General features: G+C 38.4%; 1 protein-coding gene and 1 long non-coding RNA gene across 11 annotated transcripts in view; one reads left to right on the plus strand and one right to left on the minus strand.

Annotated features, from left to right (window-relative positions):
* LOC108617795 (regulator of G protein signaling 7) overlaps window positions 1-24,830 on the minus strand; it is a 150,585-nt gene that overhangs the window by 33,652 nt on the left and 92,103 nt on the right. For 6 of the 10 annotated variants that reach the window (XM_089474975.1, XM_089474974.1, XM_089474976.1 and 3 more), the window contains 2 exons: window positions 6,957-7,169; window positions 6,756-6,905 (listed from right to left, as the gene is read on the minus strand). In XM_089474975.1, the coding sequence (XP_089331101.1) occupies window positions 6,756-6,905; window positions 6,957-7,169 (363 nt within the window). Of the gene's footprint in view, window positions 1-3,838; window positions 6,467-6,755; window positions 6,906-6,956; window positions 7,170-24,830 lie in introns of those variants that run through there. The other 4 variants (XM_089474979.1, XM_089474978.1, XM_089474981.1 and 1 more) reach the window with 3 other exon arrangements.
* On the plus strand, window positions 20,070-24,650 carry LOC149268232 (uncharacterized). Its single transcript, XR_016271181.1, has 2 exons — window positions 20,070-20,352; window positions 20,660-24,650. It is a non-coding gene; the product is annotated as an uncharacterized LOC149268232 (long non-coding RNA).

Genomic DNA, 24,830 nt, shown 5'->3' on the forward strand with positions numbered 1-24,830 from the left:
AGAAGAAGCTACCAACGGGCTCGCGGTAGGTCAACGTTTTTTGAGAAACAGTTAGCTTACCAGGCAGCTAGAAGACAGCTGAAGAAGGCCATTCGGGCAAGCAAAAGAGAATGTTTTTTACAGTTGTGCGACTCAGCCGAATATGACCCTTGGGGCAGGGCATATAAGATAATAGTTAAAAGACTATACGCAGGTAGACAGGTGCAGCCGACGGATCGTCTGGAGCTTAAATCGATTGTGGAAACACTCTTTCCAGAAAGTTTAAGCTCCATTCACGCCCCTGAGTCCGAGTCTGCTGATCAGGGCTCAACGAGCACTGAAATTGTTTTAGTCACAGAGGAAGAAATCATAGTAACTCTCCGGGGTCTTAGAACCAACAGTGCTCAAGGGCCGGACGGGATCCCAAATCGTGCGCTAAGGCTAGCCCTCGCCTTGCACCTTAGTACGTTCGCTGAATTATTCAACGAATGTCTATATCAAGAGACGTTCCCGGCAAAATGGAAAGCCCAGAACCTGGTGTTGCTACCCAAGGCCGGCAAACCACCAGATGAGCCATCTTCATACAGACCGATCTGTCTCTTAGACACCATGGGAAAGGTGTTTGAGAAATTGATCTGCTCTAGACTGGAGACTGCGATTACTAGCGCCGGAGGCCTGTCACCAAACCAATTTGGTTTCCGGAAGGCTCGGTCAACAACAAATACGCTAGAAAAACTTGCTGGCCTGGAAACTTTCGCCATCCAAGGCACCAGATGGAGGCACGGGACGAAGCGATACTGCATCATCGAGACTCTGGATGTAAAGAATGCCTTTCACACAGCTAGTTGGGATATGATACTGGATGCGCTATCACAATATAATATCCATAAATATCTAAAAGAGATAATAAAGAGCTACTTCAGAGAAAGAACACTGGTATGATATACTGGACACGAGTGGGAGCCCCCAAACTCTGTGTCAGCTGGAGTACCCCAAGGCTCAGTACTGGGGTCTCTCCTATGGAATATCATGTACGACGGCGTATTGCGCTTGGAATTTCCAGCAGGTACGCACACCATTGGCTTTGCTGATGATGTAGCTGTCGACGCCATAGGCAAGGAGTTTAAAGATACAGAGGATATGTGCAGCGAAAGTATCAATCGCATACGAAACTGGTTGACAGGAGCTGGGTTCGATCTAGTCAGCAGTGGCAAAAGAGTAGAAGCTGCCAAGCTATAAAGATCGGCAACGTCACCATTGCGTCAAAGAGGGCGATACGTTTAATTTTTATCTTTACCAGATTCGTTCGGGACATGGGTGCTTTCGGAGCTACTTGAAGCGCTTTGGCCACGATGAAACCGACGAATGCTCTTGGTGCGAATGAGGTCTGATGGAGGACGCCAACCACGTCTTATTCAAGTGTGGAGTGTCCTTGAGGAGAGGCGTTGTCTGGAAGAAGCAGTGGGCCGCTCTCTTAGAGCGGACAGCATGGTCAACGTTTTGCTGGAATCGGAGGCAGCTTGGAAACTTATAAGCACCTTCGCGGCCACAATTATGATGGAGCTTCGCAGAATCGAGCGAAGACGAGCTGTACCAGGCTAAGGTAGCGCACAGTGCTTGCGAAGCAATGCTTTACGGCCGTCCCGCAAGCATCGTGTGCTACCCTTAGCCACCTAAACACATATGGTATTATGTAAGTAAAGTTGTAAAGTTGTAAAACAAGTAAAAAACAAGTAAGAAAGCTATAGTCCAGACTGCTCGACTACGAGATCCCCTGAACCCTTCGAGCAATAGCTACTTCAATCATTTTTCGCGTCTTTCTGCATACACAAGACACATGCACACACACACAAACACACTCCCACACACGCATACGCACACATACAAGCACACAAGCACCCACGCCTAAACACTCTTTGGCTGCAGTGTTAGCTTACTATAGAAACTTAATTGCTTAATAACATTTCTTCTGGATGGACTATCTTCAGATTATTAATATAACATATACATGTATTTGCCAAAGCACAAGTCCCTAGTATTTGAAATACGCCTTTTACAAATGTGATGGTGAGGGGGTAAAATAGACGTGGGGGGTAAATTTTGACAAAAACACAAATTGTATAAAATGCATATAAGTATACATACAAAATTTAGAGACTCTAGCTTTAAAGATGTAGGCGATATAAATAAAAATGCCCATTTAGTATGGTTAAAATTTCCATTTCGATGTGTTTATAAAAATCTAAATGAAACACAAAACTCATTTAATAAACAAGTAAGAAAGCTCTAGTCGAGACTACTCGACTACGAGATCCCCTGAACCCTTGGAGCAATAGATATTTCAATAATTTTTCGCGTCTTTCAGCTTACACAAGAAACACGCACACACACACACACACACAGGCACGTCCGCACACACAGGCATACATACACACACACGCATACAGACACACATACACACACACACACGCATACATACACAAACGCATACACACACATATACACATACACACACACATACACATACACACACACATATACAAACACATACACACACAAGCACCCACGCATAAACACGCATGGGCTGCAGTGTGCGCTTACTATGAGAACTTAATTGTTTAATAACTTTTTTTATGGACGTACGATCTTCATGAAACTTTCAGATTATGATTATAACATGGATATGCATGTAATTGCCAAAGCACCTCAAATTTTATCTATATACTCGGGCTGATCACCCAAGACCAAAAAGTGGCAGACCCCACAAAGTATATATATTCTTGAACGAGCTGAGTTGATTTGGCCCTGTCCGTCTGTCTGTCTGTCCGTCCGTCCGTCTATCCGTCTGTCCGTATGTTTGAACGCGTCGATTTCCGAAGATATAAGAGCTGGAGACTTGATTTTTTTTTTTTTTTTTTTTTAAATGACCGTATATACAGCGCGGATGTCGAGTTTGCTTTTAAAATTCGATAAATCATCCCGTTATGTTCTTATCGAATAAAAACATTCAAGTTTAAGTCAGATACCACTATAGCTAATTCTGAATGATTTTTCATTTTTTAAATTTCTCAAATATTCAATATAATATGTAGATCATATGCTGAAAGTTTCATTAAATTCCATAAAGATTATGATTATAACATGGATATGTATGTAAATGCCAAAGCACAAGTCTCTAGTATTTGAAATACGCTTTTTACAAAAGTGAGGATGAGGGGGTGAATTTAAGGGTGGGGGGTAAATTTTAACAAAAACCGAAATTGTATAAATTGCATGTAAGCATACATTAAAAATTTGGAGACTCTAGCAATAAAGGTGTAGAAGATATAATTTTATAACTAGTTTTCGATAAGGTTTTTTATCGATAAAAAAAGATCGGGATGAGTTATCGAATTTTAATGATAAACTTGATATGCGCGCTGTAATTACGGACATTTAAAAAAAATTTGAAGTCTCTAGCTCTTATATCTTCTGAAATCGACGCGTTCATGCATACGGACAGACGGACAGACAGACGGACAGGGCCAAATCAACTCCGCTCGTCACCCTGATCAAGAATATATATACTTTGTGGGGTCTGCCACGCCTCCTTCTCCCTGTTACATACATTTCAACAAAACCATTATACCCTGATTTCCCATTGAAAATGGGTTCAGGGTATAAATATAAAAATATTTTAAAACAATTAAAACAAGTAAGAAAACTCTAGTCGAGAGTGCTCGACTAGATACTACCCTGAACCCAACAAATAAAAATGCTCATTTAGTATGGCTGAAATTTCAATTTCGATGTATTTAAAAATATAAATAAAATACCAAACTCATTTAATAAAATATAAAAATATTTTGAAATAATTAAAAAAAAATTAACATCAGTTGCATCGACCGGGATTCGAACCGCGACTCCTCGGTCGAGCGTCATGCTGCTAACACACTAGGCCACCTCACTCCTGCTAGTGGCGCTGGCAAAACTCAAATAGATTCACTGCTGCAGCGCCATCTACCAAAACTAAATGAAACTAACGACTGATGTGATTCTAAGAATCTGCTAGAATAACCAAACTATTAAAAACGCACATAAAGTATAGTTAAAATTTCAATTTCGGTGTATTTAAAAATATAAATTAAATAGAAAACGTATTTATGAAAATATAAAAATATTTTGAAACAATTAAAAAAAAAAAACATCAGTGTTGCACCGATCGGGATTCGAACCGCGACTTCTTGATCGAGCGTCATGCACCTAACACACTAGGCCACCCCACTCCTGCTGGTGGCACTGGCAAAACTCAAATAGATTCACTGCTGCAGCGCCATCTACCAAAACTAAACGAAACTAACAGCTGATGTGATTCAACGAATGTTTCTGTTGTAGCTGCTGCACGTGCGTTTGTTAATTGGCCAAATATTTGATTATTTTTTATTAATTTTTGACTGAACGGAATTTAATGAAACTTTCAGCATATGATCTACATATTATATTGAATATTTGAGAAATTTGAAAAAAGAAAAATCATTCACAATTAGCTATAGAGGCACCTGATTTGAACTTGAATGTTTTTACTCGATAAAAACATAACGGGATGATTTATCGAATTTTAAAAGCAAACTCGACGTCCGCGCTGTATATACGGTCATTTTAAAAAAAAATTCAAGTCTCTAGCTCTTATATCTTCGGAAATCGACGCGTTCAAACATACGGACAGACGGACAGACGGACGGACGGACAGACGGACAGACGGACAGACAGACAGACGGACAGGGCTAAATCGACTCAGCTCGTCGCCCTGATCAAGAATATATATACTTTGTGGGGTCTGCCACGCCTCCTTCTGCCTGTTACATACATTTCAACAAAACCATTATACCCTGATTTCCCATTTTCAATGGGTTCAGGGTATAAAAACTAATATCAGTCGCACCGTTCGGGATTCGAACCCGCGACTTCTCGATCGAGCGTCGCACACTACGCCGCCTCACTTTTCCAAGCTGTGTTGGCAAAATTGAAATAGATTCACTGTCGCAGCGCCATCTAGCAAAACTACACCAAACTAACTGCTTATGTGATTCTAAGAATGTTCTAGAAGAAGTTTGAATGTTTGTGTGGACAAGTATACGATACTGTTGCAGCTGCTGCACGTGCGTTTGTTAATTGGCCAAACATTTTATTATTTTTTGACATAACGGATTATTAGTATTATATTGAATATTTAACAAATTAAAAAATAAAAAAAAAATCATTCACAATTAGCTATTGTGGAATCTGGCTTGAATTTGAATGTTTTTATTCGATAAAAACATAACGGGATGATTTAATTCAAGTCTCTAGCTCTTATATCTTCTGAAATCGACGCGCTCAAACATTCGGACAGACGGACAGACAGACAGACGGACAGGGCCAATTCAACTCAGCTCGTCGCCCTGATCAAGAATATATATCATTTGTGGGGTCTGCCACGCCTCCTTCTGCCTGTTACATACAGTTCAACAAAACCATTATACCCTGATTTCCCATTGAAAATGGGTTCAGGGTATAAAAAGACACCAGTCGATATGTTGAGAAAAGAAATACGCATTAATTTTGCCCGGGCGAACATGACGTGGTCTACACAATGGCAGCATATTGTCTTTTCTGATGAAGGAAGGAACTGATGGCTATAATTATTATTTCCATGACCTACTCATAGAAAAACATTATTTGGAACGGTTTCCAAGCCGCTGCGGCGGCGGGGGTGGTGTGGCATTGGTGAAGCAGCACTTGCAACCTTCAATTTTTTACATCAAGCATAAACGCATAGGACTATAAGACTGTGTTTAAAACTGCTGTTCCGCATTTCTATAATCTGTCTGAAAACTGGCATTCGATTTTCCAGCATTATAATACTCTAATTCAGACCGCCCGATCCGTAAAGCCCTGGATTAAGGGCCAAAAAATTGATTAATATCATTAAAAACGTCTGGGGATGGTTGGTCAGAAACGTATATGAGTCCGGAAAGCATTATAGTACACATACAGAGTTAATCGAAGGTATTGAACACGCTTGGTCAACCATATCCTTGAATTCTATCGAACAACTTTATAATTCCATCCCTAATCGAATTTTTGAAGTAATTTCAAACAAAAAACGGCACTACGCACTACTAATATTACTTTAAAATAATAATAACATAAAATACGGGTGTTATTTATGGTCATTAACTTAAACAAATTGAATTTAACGCAGGGGACCAAACTTTCGTCACATTTTTTTTTGTACATTTTACAATAAAAATTATTAAAAATTATTCCCTATTGTTACAGTAGCCATTGTTTTTCTATTTTAAAGAGAAATAGATGTAGTACAATACCAAAAAATAATTTTTTAAGATGACGCTCTGATGAATAAGGTTTTATTTAGCTTTGACGGCTGACCTGATGACGCGCAGTGTATGTCCGCCTACCGGGGGCGTGGAAACCCGCAAGAGTTTATATCTTTTACAGTTTAAAGCTAAAAAAAAAATTGGATAGTTTAGTTACTAGTAACCTCCTCTATAGATGACCAACAAATTTTTAGAGGCGTACTATGAACTAGCCAAATTGGGCCAATTGGTGATAGCTGAATTTTCTACAGTATAAGAGCTAGGAACTTAAAACTTAGCTACCAAATTGCTTATGTGGTGTGAATAGGTATTCTGTAGTTGGTAACGCTTAACTGTAACGTTCTTACTTTTTTATCCATATGATTGAAATAAAATAAAAAAGTCCCCGAACTTTATTTTGTACATAAAATAAGATACCTGTGCATTAATGAAACGGAAGCACGACGTTGCTCATTTAAATTTTTTGTTGTAATCCTTATACAGGCCTCGGCATTATCTATGGTATTCTGATGTCGTATGCAAAAGTTCCGTTGTCTACGTTCAATAACTTCACAGCATTCTAAATTGCTATTTTAAGAGTTAGCTTATTAGATTCAAATATTCGATTAATTTATTTACCTGGTAAATTGATTTGACAGCTGCACCGAATTGTCATCATATGGCCGATAAGGTAAAGGAATTGCGATATTTCCGTTATTAGGTGAAATCGAGATAACATCAGAAGTTAAATTTATAGTTGATTCGTCCCATGGACATATAGACTTATCTGCCGGTGCTGGTAAGACGTCACCAGTAGTTTCTAACTGAACGAACTTTATGCTCGGTGATTCTCTGCGTAATATAAGAACAAATTTTGAAAATATTTAATATCTATTTAAGATATGCAGATCAAACTCTCAGTAAGTAAGCTTATGGCGCTCTCGTAGTAAAGTCCTATCGTTTAAGATACTGTGCATCAAGCAGAGCAGTGGTATAGTTGGGTCAATATTAGGCCAATGCACGCTATCTTTTAATTGCGTAGGTTCGAGTCCCGCCGATGTTAAGTGCTTTAAATTTTGCCAGCCATGTTATTCGACTCGTTTCTTTTTTTTTTTTTTTTTTTTTTTTTTTTTTGAGATATGTCCAGATATATCCTCTGCTCTCTCAAATATATAGTGCTTAGTGATTTTATTCATTGTATGCAATAATATCGAACTTTTTAATTGTGTTCCCAAAAAAAATTACGGTTATGCGCTCTTTTTCCCTTACTCACTCTCTCCCTTTCTTTATGCTCTCTCTCTATGGTCTTTCAAATAGCAGCAGCGACGATCCCAGCTCTTTCCTTTTGAGTGAAGGTTATACCGACATCATAAAAGCGTTTGTAACGCTCATGCAAACATAATGTAAGCGTTTCGATGGTTATTCGTGGGAAGGGTATGAAAATGTTGATGCGCATAAAGAATTTGATTTCGCGACGGGCAAGCACACACACACTTGCAGTGTCTGGAAATATGTGTGAGCATTTGTGGCCTGTGTGCGTAACTCTTGTTGCCTGAGCAAATTGTAATGCCCAAAATTTACCGTTAATTGGCCTTTGAGGGAGCGCATACATTTGCATACATATGACTTAATCAGTAATTTCGGCAATAAAAAGCCCGCCTCCTTCGCCCCAAATGTGTAAAAAACGTATTCAAAGTACTAGAGAAGTAGTACTTTGGAACATACACACATTCTTGTCATATGATCACGCTCTGAAAGTTTCATAAAGATAATTTTACTACAAGAGAAATTATTCAACTACTAACTTTTCATAATATTGCCCAAGTGCTGCTTACTGCGCAGTCAGCAAAGCGCGTGATTATATGTATGTGTAGTAGGCCTTTTATTTAATTTCTTTATTTCTTAATCTCTTAATTTCACACACGTCTTCTCGCGTTCACCATCCAGCTTAAAATGTATCGATCTACCTCCTCTTCTTCTATTACTCAAAATGGCACGTCACATATCGACAACGTCCCCAGCCACCGATGGTTAACCATAAGGCTGTTACCTTAAATCACTAACCACAGAACACATAGATCGGCCAAGTAGTGTAAAGCGCTTTGCACACTGTTTTTCGGGAGTTATCTCCCAGACCACTTTGTATTTGCTCGGCTCTTCACTTTTAGGTTTGAGCTACGAAAATTTACGAAAGCACAATCATGTCACTTCATGCGCTTGACCGAGATGTGATTGATTGAACAAAAGAAGTCTCTATGCTCAATTTTTTCTTGCTTTCTCTCTCTCTCTCTCTGCGCTCTGCTCTCTTAAATATGTATATGTATGTATGCATGTGAGCACAAGCAGCAGCTCACGAAAATTGAAAATTCTTCGCGTTAGACTCCCGTGTCTTCCCTTCTGTGTGAAAAGTACACCTAACTTTTCAAATCGTTTACCATGCTCATACGAAATGTTTGCGTTTTCTTTATTATTTGTAGGAAGGGTATGAAAGCATTGGTGCGCATAATGAAAATGTTTTCGCGACGAGCATGCACACACACACTGTTGCTTGCTACATGTACTATGAGCATTTGTATGCCTGTGTGCGAAGCTCTTGCCGCCTGTAGCAATTTTACAGTCCAGCATTTGCATTTGGTCGATCTTGTGAAGTGCTCACATACATATGTATGTATGTATGTATGTATATACATTTGATTGTGTGTACGCATGGGAGGTGTTGCTCACAATTATCGGATATAACTTGTAGAAGCATTTGTATGCCTGTGTGCCTGATTATGTGGGAGAGTCTGTTGTAGGCGATTAGGAAAAGGATAACGGATATTGGCGATCCCTGGGGGATGCCGTTTTGAAGAGGATATGGATTACTTTTGACATTTTTTATTTTAACTACGATTTTTCGGTTTGCCATGAAATTCCGTATAAACTGTATGATTTTAGGTCCAACTTTGCAGCAGTTAAGGGAGATGGGTCTATTGCTGGTTATGAGTGTTTTGTTGGATTTAGGTTTTATTATGGAATGACAAGGCTGGTTTTGTAGGATTGTGGGATGGTGTTGTTGAATATAGTATTGAAGAGGTTTGTAATTCTGGCTTTAAGGGCGTAAGAGGTATTTTTTATCATAGGATAAGAGATTCTGTTTAGGCCGGGAGTTGTATCTTTGAGGGTGTGTAACGCTGCTAGTAGTTCAATTAGTGTGATGTCAGATTCTATTGCTTGTGCTTGTCAGCATATTTGCTGGTAATGAAGCTATTGCTAAAATTTTGGTCGCTGGAGCAGTAGGACCAATGTCGGGCCAACAAAAGGGCTATGTGGTTTGTGTCTGTTGATAGTGAGTTGTTGGTTGTGTCCAGTGCTGCCATTTTAGCCATTAAGTTGCTAGATCTAGCAATTTTGAATTTGAGTTTGCAATTTTTTTTTTAAATTGCTATTAGCCACAAATATAGCTATTTTTAAAAAAAAATTATGCAACTTTTAGCAATTTTGTGATTTTTGTGATCTCACAATAACATCATCTTAAAAAGAACTCAACTTGTTCAAAATCATAACAATATCGATAAATGCACAAACTTGTGAACAATAGTTCAATAGTTGCACTAACCAGAGAGCACATAGATGAGACAACTAGTGTAAAGCGTTTTGCACACTTATTTTCGAGCGTAATCTCTTCGTAACCAGTGCTGCCAGAATTTTGAAGGCAAGAATTGCTAGAATTTCAAAAAAAAAGTTGCTAAAATTGCTAAAAAATTTATTAAAATTGCTAAAAGAAATTGCCAAATTTTGTTAAAATTTTATATGTTAAATTTATTACTTTTATTTATGATTAAGTTTTTAAATGATAGTTAAAATGTCGTCGAATTGTTCCAATATACTTTCTTCATCATTAATATCATATTTGGAGCTATCGCTTATTTTTGCCAAACATTTTTTTGGCAGCACATAATTATGGCAGCATTTATCATGCCCGCAAATTTTCCGCAAAGTGCTCGGCAAGAACATTTTTTAATATATGACTGCACTTTGTTCTGCCCAATTTTATGCTTGCTGCCGATTGGCAAGCTGCAAATTGGTGCGACAAATGATCGCTTGTCACTATTGCTGCGTGTTTTGCAATGTATAGGCACAGTGCAGCCTCATGCTCCTCCGTCTTGTCACATTTTACAACAAAAGGCAACTTGTTTTTTTGTGTACACGCACCCATCGCACTTAAATGTTTTTTTGTGGCAGCGTGGTGGCGCACATCATAAAGCTTCGCGCCAATAGTGCACTTGCAATAGGCGCAATAGGCCCTTGTTGAGTCTGTGTCATCCTTGCGAATCCACTCTTTAAACTCGCCACTCAACCACACATCGCGAAATTTTTGGGTATACGTTTTTGGCATATTTTATAAAACTTTTAATGAATCTAACCACTGACCAGAGAACACATAGACTAGACATGTAGAGCAACGTTTTTCCACGCCGCAAAATCTGTGTGGCAGGTCCCGGCCAACTTCGTATTCGCTCGGCTTGGTATTGGCTGGCTCGGGTAATGAAAGATAGCACGACGAAATCAGTGCGCTCTAAGCACGCAAACGAAATGGTCATGTATGCGCTTTGCGTTTTTTGTCTTACTCTCCCTCTCTCTCTCTAACTCTCTCTCTCTCTCTCTCTCTCTCTGTGGGCTCTCAAATCATGAAGCTCAGCAGCGCACAAAAATTGAAATTTCTTCACGACGGTCCCAGCTCTTTCCTTTTGAGTAAAGAGTATACCGAAATCTTAAAATCGTTTGCGACATTTATGCAAACAAAATGTTAGCGTTTCGATATATATTTATGGGAAGGGTATGAATGCGTTGAGGCGCATAAAGAATATGATCTCGCGACGGGCATGCACACACACACTTGTAGTCCCTTGCCACATGTATGAGCATTTGTGACCTGCGTGCGTTACTCTTGCTGCTTGTAGCAATTTTAAAGCCCAGCATTTGCATTTGGTCGGTCTTACCGACTGTCATAACCACTTTACACAGATGTACTATGTATGAACATACATATGTATGTACATAAGTACATTTATGTATTATATGGCCCATTTGATAGTCACCCTACGATTCAAATCATACAAAATTTACAAACTACTAAATCCAGAGACAATTAGCTTGCCATCCCATACAAGCATACACATACACAAATGTATGTATGCATGTGCTCACTTCACAAGGCAGACCAACGGCAAATTTTGGGCTTTACAATTTGCACAGGCTGTTGTGCACAGAAACAATACATTTTCGCGACGAGCATGCACACACACATTTACATCCTTGCTACGTGTATGTGCTTTTGTGTGCGTGCGTCGCGAAACTCAATTCTTTCTCAGTATTTTCGTCTATCATCAGCCCAAAATGGGCCTTTATGACTTAATTAGAAATTTTTGACAATAATGAGTAAAGCTTGAGTGTAATATGACATATGTATTTCATATATTGCATAGCATTTAATAAAGTTAGTAGTGTTTTACGATAATTTTTTCGGTTGAAAATGTGTATAAAATAATTTTAATTATATATAATTATTTACGGATATAAACACATTTATAAACATGATTAGCAATAATAATATATAAATGTACTTATGTACATAACTATGTATGTTCATACATAGTACATCTGTGTAAAGTGGTTATGACAGTCGGTAAGACCGACCAAATGCAAATGCTGGGCTTTAAAATTGCTACAAGCAGCAAGAGTAACGCACGCAGGTCACAAATGCTCATACATGTGGCAAGGGACTACAAGTGTGTGTGTGCATGCCCGTCGCGAGATCATATTCTTTATGCGCCTCAACGCATTCATACCCTTCCCATAAATATATATCGAAACGCTAACATTTTGTTTGCATAAATGTCGCAAACGATTTTAAGATTTCGGTATACTCTTTACTCAAAAGGAAAGAGCTGGGACCGTCGTGAAGAAATTTCAATTTTTGTGCGCTGCTGAGCTTCATGATTTGAGAGCCCACAGAGAGAGAGAGAGAGAGAGAGAGAGAGTTAGAGAGAGAGAGGGAGAGTAAGACAAAAAACGCAAAGCGCATACATGACCATTTCGTTTGCGTGCTTAGAGCGCACTGATTTCGTCGTGCTATCTTTCATTACCCGAGCCAGCCAATACCAAGCCGAGCGAATACGAAGTTGGCCGGGACCTGCCACACAGATTTTGCGGCGTGGAAAAACGTTGCTCTACATGTCTAGTCTATGTGTTCTCTGGTCAGTGGTTAGATTCATTAAAAGTTTTATAAAATATGCCAAAAACGTATACCCAAAAATTTCGCGATGTGTGGTTGAGTGGCGAGTTTAAAGAGTGGATTCGCAAGGATGACACAGACTCAACAAGGGCCTATTGCGCCTATTGCAAGTGCACTATTGGCGCGAAGCTTTATGATGTGCGCCACCACGCTGCCACAAAAAAACATTTAAGTGCGATGGGTGCGTGTACACAAAAAAACAAGTTGCCTTTTGTTGTAAAATGTGACAAGACGGAGGAGCATGAGGCTGCACTGTGCCTATACATTGCAAAACACGCAGCAATAGTGACAAGCGATCATTTGTCGCACCAATTTGCAGCTTGCCAATCGGCAGCAAACATAAAATTGGGCAGAACAAAGTGCAGTCATATATTAAAAAATGTTCTTGCCGAGCACTTTGCGGAAAATTTGCGGGCATGATAAATGCTGCCATAATTATGTGCTGCCAAAAAAATGTTTGGCAAAAATAAGCGATAGCTCCAAATATGATATTAATGATGAAGAAAGTATATTGGAACAATTGGACGACATTTTAACTATCATTTAAAAACTTAATCATAAATCAAAGTAATAAATTAAAATTAACATATAAAATTTTAACAAAATTTGGCAATTGCTTTTAGCAATTTTAATAAATTTTTTTTAGCAATTTTAGCATCTTTTTTTTTTCAAATTCTAGCAATTCTTGCCTTCAAAATTCTGGCAGCACTGGTTGTGTCTGTGATGTCAATGCATTGGTAGGGTTAAGCCCGCAGAGCCGTCGGATTTTATGGGAGGGGGTGTTGGGTTCTATTTTGAATGTGAAGTCTGTGGTAGCCTTAGGTTTGGATATTTTAAGTTCTCTCCGGAAGAGGGCGTTAGCTCTTTTGTAGTTGAGAAGGTTATCGGTCGTGCTATTGCGTTTGAAATTTCGCCAAGTTATAAATTTGTTAAAGTTTGGTCAATGTTTTATTCCACCAGGGGGTGTTTTTGTTGTGGGTGTGAGGGGCTGTTTGTGGTATACTATGGTGAGCGGATTGTAGGATTATTTTATTAATTATTGCAGCTTCTTTATTAATGTTGGAGGTTCTAGGTATAAGTTCGTTTAGGTCGTTAGTTAGTTTGGTGAATAGTGGTCAGTTGGCTTCTTTTATTTTGAAGACTGGACGGGAGAAGTTCTCTGATTGGGGCTGTGGGAACAAGGATAATAAAATTGGAAAATGACCGCTGCCATGAAGGTAATTGATTATTTTCCTATTAGTGAAGGGAGTTAGTTGAGGGGAGCATACTGAGATGTCAATATGTGTGAAGGTGTTATGAGTGGAGAAGTGTGTTGGTGATCCGTCATTAAGTATAATGAGATTGGCGTTTTGGAGAAACTTCGATAGGGTACGTCCTCTCCGGTTATCTTGGGCTGATCAGCTGATCCCCAGCTGTGATGGTTGCTGTTGAAATCGCCTAGGATAATTTGGTTGGTGCTGTTAGTGTGTGGTATAAAGTGTTCGGTTATGTCATTAGGTGAAAATGTTTTGGTGGGAGGGATATATACAGAAATAATGTTAATGTTCCTATTAGACATAATTTCGATTCCTAGCGTTTCTATGTGTGTAGGTTGAGCTAGTGTCTTATGTTCTATGGATTTGTGGATATGCCTACATTGCCAAATCGGTTGGAAGCTGTATTTGTTTTTTTTATGATTTGGGGTTGAGTATTTGGGTTTGTTTTGAATTAAAGGTTAAGGTATAAAGTATGAGTTAGGTATAAAGTTTGTTTCTATTTACTTTATTTGTTTTAGATTGATTCGCTGTCACTATTGTTTTTATGAAGGTTTTTGTTTGTGGATTTTGATTTTGTTTTTGGCTTAGAAGGTTTAAAGTTAGTTGCTAGTGGGCTAGATTTATCTTTGGTAAATATTCTTAGTTTTAGATCTTCAGTTGACTGTGATAGATATGATTTGTTTTCCGTGTGGGGAAGGTTACCGTCTGTTTCCATGTCTTCTGTTACCGTGGAGTTAGGTTGATACCTCCTATTTATTTCTGTGAGTACCTTCTCTAGGGGGAAGATCGAAGATGGAGTGCTTGTTGTTTGCTGCGTAGTAATGATTTGTATATGCGAGCATTGTGTATTGGTTGAATTTTGTGTTGATGTTGATGTGTTTGGCGTTGGTTGTGCAAGAGTTTTAGCATAGCTGTTTTTCAACTGTTGATTGTGCCTGTTGTGATATATATCCAATGCGGCTTTGTGGTTTCGGTGGTTTTTATTGCAGTTAGCTCTTTTTGTTTGAGGAAGGTGGGGCATTTACGGTCGAGTGGGCTATGTTGGTGGTCAATTTGGGGGTTATTTTGCAGTTTAGTCAGTTTAGCGTATTTTTGCAGAGTTCCCCTTCATTTGTGTGTTTTGCTTCTGAGCAGATTTTGCATATTTCGGAGCTCTTGCAGATAGCGGTAGGGTGTCCAAAGCGGAGACAATTTTTGCACCGTAGCGGGAGGGATATATGGTCATGCACGGACGGTTTCGTAGCCAATTTTTATTAATTCGGGTAGTTTGTGAGTTGAAAATGTAATTGTTATGAGACCAGTTTCGACAAGTGAGGTTTGTTCGTGGTTTGTGTTGCTTGTTTGTTTTTTTTTTTAATATTTTGCGCACTTCAATTACTTTCTGTGGTTTTAATTCTTCCAGTATTTCGCTTTTAGGTATGTTTCGTAGTTCGTTGCAATATATTACGCCTTTGGTTGTGTTTAAAGTCTTGTGTTCTGTTGCAGTGATATCGAGATTATTCATTTTTTTTAGTGCAATTAGTTTCAGTGCTTGCAGTTTGTTTTTAGTTTTAATAAGCAGGGACCCATCTCTTGTTTTTTATACCCTGAACCCATTTTCAATGGGAAATCAGGGTATAATGGTTTTGTTGAAATGTATGTAACAGGGAGAAGGAGGCGTGGCAGACCCCACAAAGTATATATATTCTTGATCAGGGTGACGAGCTGAGTTGATTTGGCCCTGTCCGTCTGTCTGTCCGTCTGTCCGACCGTCTGTCCGTCCGTCCGTGTGTCCGTCTGTCCGTATGTATGAACGCGTCGATTTCAGAAGATATAAGAGCTAGAGACTTCAAATTTTTTATAAAATGTCCATAATTACAGCGCGCATATCAAGTTTTTCATTAAAAATCGATAACTCATTTCGATCTTTTTTTATCGATTAAAAACCTTATCGAAAACCAGTTATAAAATTATATCTTCTACACCTTTATTGCTAGAGTCTCCAAATTTTTAATATATGCTTATATGCAATTTATACAATTTCGGTTTTTGTTAAAATTTACCCCCCACCCTTAAATTCACCCCCTCACCCTCACTTTTGTAAAAAGCGTATTTCAAATACTAGAGACTTGTGCTTTGGCAATTACATGCATATCCATGTTATAATCATAATCTGAAAGTTTGAAGTGAAGATCGTACGTCCACAAAAAAAGTTATTAAGCAATTAAGTTCCCATAGTAGGCGCTCACTGCCGCCCATGCGTGTTTATGCTTGTGTGTGTCTATGTATGTAAATGTTTGTATATGTGTGTATGTGTGTGTGTGTGTGTATATGTGTATGTGTGTGTATGTACGTGTGTGTATGTATGCCTGTGTGTGCGTGCGTGCGTGCGTGTGTGTGTGTGTGTGTGCGTGTTTCTTGTGTAAGCTGAAAGACGCGAAAAATTATTGAAATATCTATTGCTCCAAGGGTTCAGGGGATCTCGTAGTCGAGTAGTCTCGACTAGAGCTTTCTTACTTGTTTACATGTATAGTTTTTGGTCTTTTTTATGATAAACGGTGACACTTTTTCGAATGATTCGTTTTCGTTCCGTTTTAGTACAATGTATTTTGGCTCGTTTAGTTGTGTTTTGTATCTATCAGGTGGTTCGTTCATGGATGTAGTTTTTGGGCTATTGCCCGGTGAAACTGTTTATGGTGTGTATTTGTTTTTGTTTTGTTTGCTTTTGCGGTTGATTTTTGTTAGTCGCGCGTTTGCTGATAAGCTTTGCGTTTGCGTAGCGGGGTTTTGTTTTTGTTTTTGTTTTTTGCAGCACGTCTTATCTCTTGAGAGGTTGAAGTGATACTGACAAATCCCAAATATTTAACCTTGCTCTGCAAAAATTCGCATTTATCCAGCCTTAACTCTAATTTGTTCTCTACTAATCGTTTTAAAACCTCTTCTAGTATCATTTTCACTGGCAATCATAATATCATCCATATATACGATTACCTTGCTTTCCTTTATTAAATCTGCAAATATATCATTAACGAACCTTTGAAAAATTTGCGGAGCAGTTTTTAATCCCATAGGCATTCTGAAAAACTCAAACTGTCCTAACTCTTTCTCTACAAAAACATGAAAATATCCATTCTTAAGGCCAAGTTTATTGAAAACAGACTTTCCCACCTAACAAATCATCAATTAACGGCAAAGGATAATTATCTTTGATCATGATCTTGTTGAGTTTTCTAAAATCAACGCACATTCTCAAGTCTCCTGTTTTTTTCTTTACCAATACTATTGGCGAAGCATACTCTGAGCTACTAGGTTGTATGATGCCATCTCTAAGGTATTCGTCTAACAGTATCTGTAATTTTTCCTTTTCAGTGTATGATAACCTTCTTGGTGAACAGCTAAACGGGTTTGCTTTCTCAATTCGTATATTCATTTCACATTTGTTCTTAGGTTTCATTGGCTTTTCAGCAGCTACATATGTCACTTTCAGCAATCTAATTAGTTTTTCTCGTACATCATAACTAATGTTTTCATCGATAATATATGTCTCTTTTTCATTGTCTCCTTCTACCATATTAATTTGAAGCATGCTGTTTTCAAAATTATCGTCAAAAATGCTTTTGCTATTTATCTCCATTGACTTTTCTAAACACTCTTTTGAGCTATCGTTCTCTTCTTTGCCTAATAATTTTTCTTCTAACTCTTTATTATTTGACCATTTAGCTAACAGTTTTTATACCCGGAACCCATTTTCAATGGGAAATCAGGGTATAATGGTTTTGTTGAAATGTATGTAACAGGGAGAAGGAGGCGTGGCAGACCCCACAAAGTATATATATTCTTGATCAGGTTGACGAGCTGAGTTGATTTGGCCCTGTCCGTCTGTCCGTCCGTCCGTCTGTCCGTCTGTCCGTCTGTCCGTATGTATGAACGCGTCGATTTCAGAAGATATAAGAGCTAGAGACTTCAAATTTTTTTTAAAATGTCCGTAATTACAGCGCGCATATCAAGTTTATCATTAAAAATCGATAACTCATCCCGATCTTTTTTTATCGATAAAAAACCTTATCGAAACCCAGTTATAAAATTATATCTTCTACACCTTTATTGCTAGAGTCTCCAAATTTTTAATGTATGCTTATATGCAATTTATACAATTTCGGTTTTTGTTAAAATTTACCCCCCACCTCTAAATTCACCCCCTCACCCTCACTTTTGTAAAAAGCGTATTTCAAATACTAGAGACTTGTGCTTTGGCAATTACATGTATATTCATGTTATAATCATAATCTGAAAGTTTCATGAAGATCGTACGTCCACAAAAAAAGTTATTAAACAATTAAGTTCTCATAGTAAGCGCTCACTGCCGCCCATGCATGTTTGTGCTTGTGTGTGTATATGTATATAATTGTTTGTGCATGTGTGTGTGTGTGTGTGTGTGTGCGTGTTTCTTGTGTAAGCTGAAAGACGCGAAAAATTATTGAAACAGCTATTACTCCAAGGGTTCAGGGGATCTCGTAGTCGAGTAGTCTCGACTAGAGCTTTCTTACTTGTTCATCTAAGTCTTCATTTTCTAAAAATTTATCTAACAATTTCTCTTCTAATTCTTCATTTTCTAACAATTTATCTAATGATGTGTTTCCTAACGATGTATTTTCTAACAATTTTTTCTCTAACGTTTGGGTCTCAGAGAGTTTGGGTCAACGTTAACGTTTTAAACTTCTTGAAAATATGAGCAAATGTTTTTCCAATAACATTCAACTGGTTTTCATTTAGCCCAAAGTAATTTTCTGCGTGTGCTTCAAGTTTTATTCCAAATGAAACACACGATTTTTTAATAAACGAAATGGGACTTAATGAATCTATGAGGCATTCTGCACTAATTGACGCTTTATCTTTGGTCTTAAAATATATATTGATTAATCTTACGAAATTGATTCCAGTATCATCCTTCCTCTTCGTGCATTGTGCCACCATATGGTTATAGTTGCAGTTGAAGCAACGCGTCTCCTTCATTGCATTATCGAGCCCTGGCCCCGCTGCTGTTGTACCTTTTCCTCTAGTAGATCGTTGCAGTGGCAGACGCACCTCTGCAAAAGCCCTTACCAATTTGCTGGGGTCTTCAAAGCACTGTATCCTGGCCTGCGCGCGTAAAACTGCATTTGGGATTCCTTCAATGAGACCATCAGTAGCTCGTCTACATCTAAATGGATTTCCTTAGCTGAACGTGTTTTTTTCTCCATAATACAGGGTAAACTTCTCGTTGACATTCCACATACGTGCTCCAAACTTGCGACGCATTTCGGCCTTGGATATCTTGCTTTTGAATGCTGCTGCCAATCCATCCAGTAGTGTGCCCAACGGTTGTACAATCCTCGATGGATCCTCATGTATCCACTGCATGGCTTTCGCTTTTAATTTGGCCATGCAGCTTTTTTTGCATGTCCGTTAGTTGATATAATCGAGATACATTATTCAATTGCGCTATCCAGTTGCTAATAGACTCCTCTCCGGTGAATTCCGCTAATTTTCTTTAGCTAATTTGAACATCATTGACATCACTTCATCATTGTTCGTTTCATTTATTACGCAATTTTCACCGGCGCCCTTTTGGCGCGCGTCAGTAGCGCGTTCCCCGAATTCAGCTTCTGCATCGACGCCATTTGCGTTAATTTCATCACGCTTGCTGTTGCCGTCTCTGTCCAATTGTCGTGTGTGAAAATTTTTTAGCTGCTTCGTTGCGTCGATCTGCTCGCTTAGCTCTCGCAAAACTTCTTCGTTGCTGTCTATTTCCTCTTGTTGCATTTGCAATGTCTGAGATACTCCAGTTTGAGCTGAGTCCTCCTCACTCTGTTCCTATTCGGGGGCGCTGCCGCGAAAATTTGCGGGCACGCCATTGAGGTGAGCGACAAGTTCAGTCTTGCAGTATTGTCCTTGGGTCGACAAGCCCAATGCAGCTAGCCAATTCTTTAACTGCACCACAGATACTTCGTCTATGCTTAAATTCATTTTGTTTAACTTGAAAATTTGTGTACTTTATCCCACTTCTGAGATTGTAGGCCTTTTATTTAATTTCTTTATTTCTTAATCTCTTAATTTCACACACGTCTTCTCGCGTTCACCATCCAGCTTAAAATGTATCGATCTACCTCCGCTTCTTCTATTACTCAAAATGGCACGTCACATATCGACAACCTCCTATGGTTAACTATCGATAGATGACCATAGTGCTGTTACCTTAACCCTTTATACGGCCTTGTTGCATATCTGCAACATACCGTTTAAATTGAGTTATTTCGCAATGGGTATCAAGAAAGTGGTATGGCAAATTTTTTTGTAAGTCAGAAATATGTGTTTTTTCGATTTTTGTAGCTGGTTGCACTTTTCCACATGTCTTGCCATACAAATATTAAAATTTCCCTCCAATTTAGTGAATTGTGTATATGGTGTCCAAATCAATTTTATATTTGCAAATTTTTCTAATAACAAAAATTTTTTATTTGTGAACAACTACTTTTTAAATAAGGTAACTATATTAATAATGCGTTTGTAATCAAGTTTTTGGGTTTGTTGTTGTGTATTGTGAGTAACTCATGAATATCGGTATGTTGCAGATATGCAACAAAGTACTATTAGGACTTCTTTTTTGCACTCTCAATTTTGTTGCATTTATGCAACATACCATTTATTGTGCATATGTTTTATATGTCACTATATACTTCTTTTGTTGTTTTGTGTCATTATGTGTTGCTATCAATTTATTTTGGATTGTCTTATGTGTTTTATGTTCTTCTTTGAGGCAGGCCGACCTACACATATTTATATTTTTGTAGACAGTATTTGTTACTTAGGAAAAATGTCCGCAAGGGGATTGACACCTTCCCAAATCGCAAGATTTTTTAATAGTTTGGAGAGCGAGGACGAATTCGATTTTTCTGCCAATGAAGAAAGTGATTTCGAGCCAGACAAAGAAGAATTGGATGGTACGGATGAGGACATTGATGAGCAAGATGAACGTGCTGACGTTGATGTAACCATTGCTTCAAATAGCACTGGTTCGCCCAAGAACAACCAAAAAAGATTTTGCTATGGAGACAACTTATTATCGAATGAGTGTCAACTGCGGCTGCTCGCGAGTACTGCCTTGCCTCCTGAAGTAATGGAGCTTTCGGAGCCCATACAATTCTTTTCATATCTATTTCCAAACCACCTTTTTGAGCATATTTCAAATGAAACCAATTTGTACATTCACCTAACGAACCAGATCTAGGTGCGGCTTCAAACTGTGTTGTTAGAATGGTCAGAGAAGTGCCCAGGCATCAGAACTTTCGAATTTATTTAGACAATTTTTTCAATTCATTGCCCCTTTTGAAATACTTAGCAGATGAAGGAATTTTAGCTTTGGGTACTATTCGAAGAAACATAATTCCAAATAACAAAACAATTGATAATATTATTTGAAGAAGCATCCAAGGGGTACGTCTGTAGAATATGTAGCTGATTTTGACGGAGTTGACATATCAGTAACCTCATGGTTGGATAATAAAGTCGTATCATTGGCATCCAACTATGCTGGAATACTACCAGAGGACAAAGCACGTCGATTCAACAAAGCCAAAAAGGAATACGTCGAAATTGACCGACCCTTTGCAGTAGCACAATACAATAGATATATGGGAGGTGTTGATCTGATCGACAGCATTATTGGAAGATATAAAATTGTACTAAGAAGTAGACGCTGGCAGGTTCGCATTTTTGACCATCTACTCGACTTGACAGTGAGTAATGCTTGGCTTTTGTACAAACGCGTTCATAAGGCGAATGCATCAAGCCCTAAACTCTTAGGATCTTCCGAGTTTCGGATAAATATTGCAGAGGTGCTAACAAAAATTGATACCAAACCAATAATGGGAAATAGAAGGTCTATGCTCGAGAACGAATTGCAGCAAAAAAAACAAAGAGGTCCTACGCAACGCGTGCCAAATCGAATGGTACGGCAGGATGAATTTGTGGGGGAAAAACGAATAAGGTGCAAGTACCCAAAGTGTACGGGATTCTCGCAAGTAATGTGTGGGAAATGTGAAGTGGCCTTATGTTTCAACAAGAGAAACAATTGTTTTAAACATTTTCACTTAAATTAAAGTTTAATAAATATATTATTAAGATAAATAGTCGTATAGTAATTAAATAAATATAATAAATGTTAAATAGTTTAAGAATATCCAAATTAAATATTACGTTCTTCTAAATACCCAGAGAACTATCAGTAATTTTTTTTCCCCTTAAGCACATCTGTTGCATATCTGCAACAAATCCTTTTTCCTTTATAAAATCGTACTGAATCAAAATTTTGAAAAACGAAAAAAAAGTGTATTTTTTATTTTCAGTTTTCTATCTAATAAAACAAACCGCATCAAAATCGGACGTGGTGCCATATAAAGGGTTAAATCACTAACCAGAGTATTCTCTGGTTAAATGTAGTATAACCACTAACCAGAGAACACATAGACTAGACATCTAGAACAAATTTTTTCACCGACGAAAAAATGCGCTGAGGAGACTACACAACTTCGTATTTGTTCGGTCACAAATGCTCATACATGTGGCAAGGGACTACAAGTGTGTGTGTGCATGCCCGTCGCGAAATCATATTCTTTATGCGTATCAACGCTTTCATACCCTTCCCACGAATAACCATCGAAACGCTTACATGTTGTTTGCATGAACGTGGCGAACGCTTTACAAATTTCGGTATACCCTTCACTCAAAAGGAACGAGCTCAGATCGTCGCGAACAATTTTCAATTTTTGTGCGCTGCTGCCATTCGAGAGACCATAGAGAGAGAGCATAAAGAGAGGGAGAGAGTGAGCAAGGGAAAAAGAGCGCATAGCCGTGCTTCACTTGGTAATGCGTGCATTTCGTGGCAGCGCTCGCAGCACACTGATTTTGTCGTGCCTTATTTTCAATGCTTGAGCCTCAAGAGCCGAGCAAATACGAAGTTGTGTAGTCTCCTCAGCGCATTTTTTCGTCGGTGAAAAAATTTGTTCTAGATGTCTAGTCTATGTGTTCTCTGGTTAGTGGTATAACATAGGCTAGTAGCCTGCTACATATGTGCGTGTGGATGCGTGTTTATGCATGTTTGCATAAAGAAGTGCAGAATGATTCGAGTTTCAGCTTAGAGGGTTCAGGGTATCTCCTAGTCGAGCAGTCTCGACTGGAGAAATCAGGGAATAATGGTTTTGTTGAAATGTATGTAACAGGCAGAAGGAGGCGTGGCAGACCCCATAAAGTATATATATATTCTTGATCAGGGCGACGAGCTGAGTCGATTTAGCTCTGTCCGCCTTTCCGCCCGTCCATATGTCCGTATGTTTGAACGCGTCGATCTCAAAAGATATAAGAGCTAGAGACTTGAAATTTTTTTCTAGGTTCGTGTATACCACGCGCATATCGAGTTTTGCTTTAAAAATCGATTATTTGACCCGTTATTTTGTTATCGATTAAAAACATTACATTAATTAATTTATATCGGCAACACCTTTAAAGCTAGAGTCGCCAAATTTTAGATATAAACTTATATCACTAACCAGAGAACACATAGGCCGGACAAGTAGCGTAAAGCGTTTTGCACACTTTTTTTCGAGCATAATCTGCCACATCTGCTACATGTACTATAAGCATTTGTATGACTGTGCGTGAGGCTCTGGTTGCCTGTAACTATTTTGAAGCCCAGCATTTGTATTAGGTCGATCATGTGAAGTGCTCACATACATATGTATGTATATACATTTGATTGTGTGTACGCATGGGATGCGCTGCTCACAATTATGGGATATCACTTGTAGAAGCATTTGTATGCCTGTGTCCCTTTACATGTGCGTGTGTGTATATCTTTGTTTGTATGCTTGCGAGATTGACATTGGCGTGTGCCTACCTCAACTTTTAATGGTGTGAACGATTTTGGGTTTTAATTGAAGAGGCGCGCTTATATTTAAATAGCTGACTAACTAAAGTGACAAGTGCTTTTCCCAATACTTTTTATAATTTTTTTTTACTTGCATGCACCTGTATATGTGTGTACATATATGAACGGATGCTAGGGATCGAAAATCGCATCCCATTTTGCCTACGGAGCTTAATCAGGTACTACATTTCTTTAAAAATGCATTCTGATAGGCAAACCCACAATCATTGAAATGAAATTAGGTGCTCAAAAATAAGCGCGAGTTACCCGCCAGTCACTATACCACACACATACAGTCTGTCAAGAATGAGTTGGCACACTGAAAGAAAATTGAATTTTTTGACTTTGGATGCAAATATCTAAGTCAATAATGCATAAAAATTATTTTTTTCAAATAGGAATATGTTTAATATTATTTCATTAATTTAAATATAAAAATAGAAAGCATAACATTCAATATGTAAAAAAAAACCAACAAAAACAAAGAATACTCATAAATAACAGTGTCAATAATGTGTTGGCACTGAGCGCTTTGCACATCTGCTTTGCTCTAATTCTTAGAAGTAACGGTATTTTACTGTTATCTGTTGATATTTTATGCATCTATGAACGTTTTCTTTTACATTTCTTGCCATTTGATTGTCAATTTTCGCTAGTTAGTTTAAGCACAAATTTAATATTTTTTTAAAATGCCTGGAAAGCGATTAAGCTTTGAGATGGTGCAGCTCATCTATTACAACCACGAGATGGGCAAATCCGTTCCAGAATTGATGGACATGTTTTCTGTGCCCAGGAGAACGGTTTATAACGTTATAAACCGGGCCGAAAAAGAAAATAGGCTGCTTTTAAAGACGGGAGGAGGGCCGAAAAAAAAGATCACTGGACGAGTAGAGCGTCTTATTCTCAGAAAAGTGAACGCTAATCCGCATATTTCTGTAAGATGTCTTGCTAAAGAGCTGAAGCAAGAATGTGGCATAGATGTCTCACATGAAACGGTACGCAAAGCCCTCATGAGCCATGAGTACAGTTCGAGAGTAGCG

The sequence above is a fragment of the Drosophila arizonae genome, chromosome X (genome assembly GCF_054131065.1).
Source record: "Drosophila arizonae isolate 15081-1271.41 chromosome X, UAZ_ARI_1.0, whole genome shotgun sequence".
NCBI classification, from domain to species: Eukaryota; Metazoa; Arthropoda; class Insecta; order Diptera; family Drosophilidae; genus Drosophila; species Drosophila arizonae.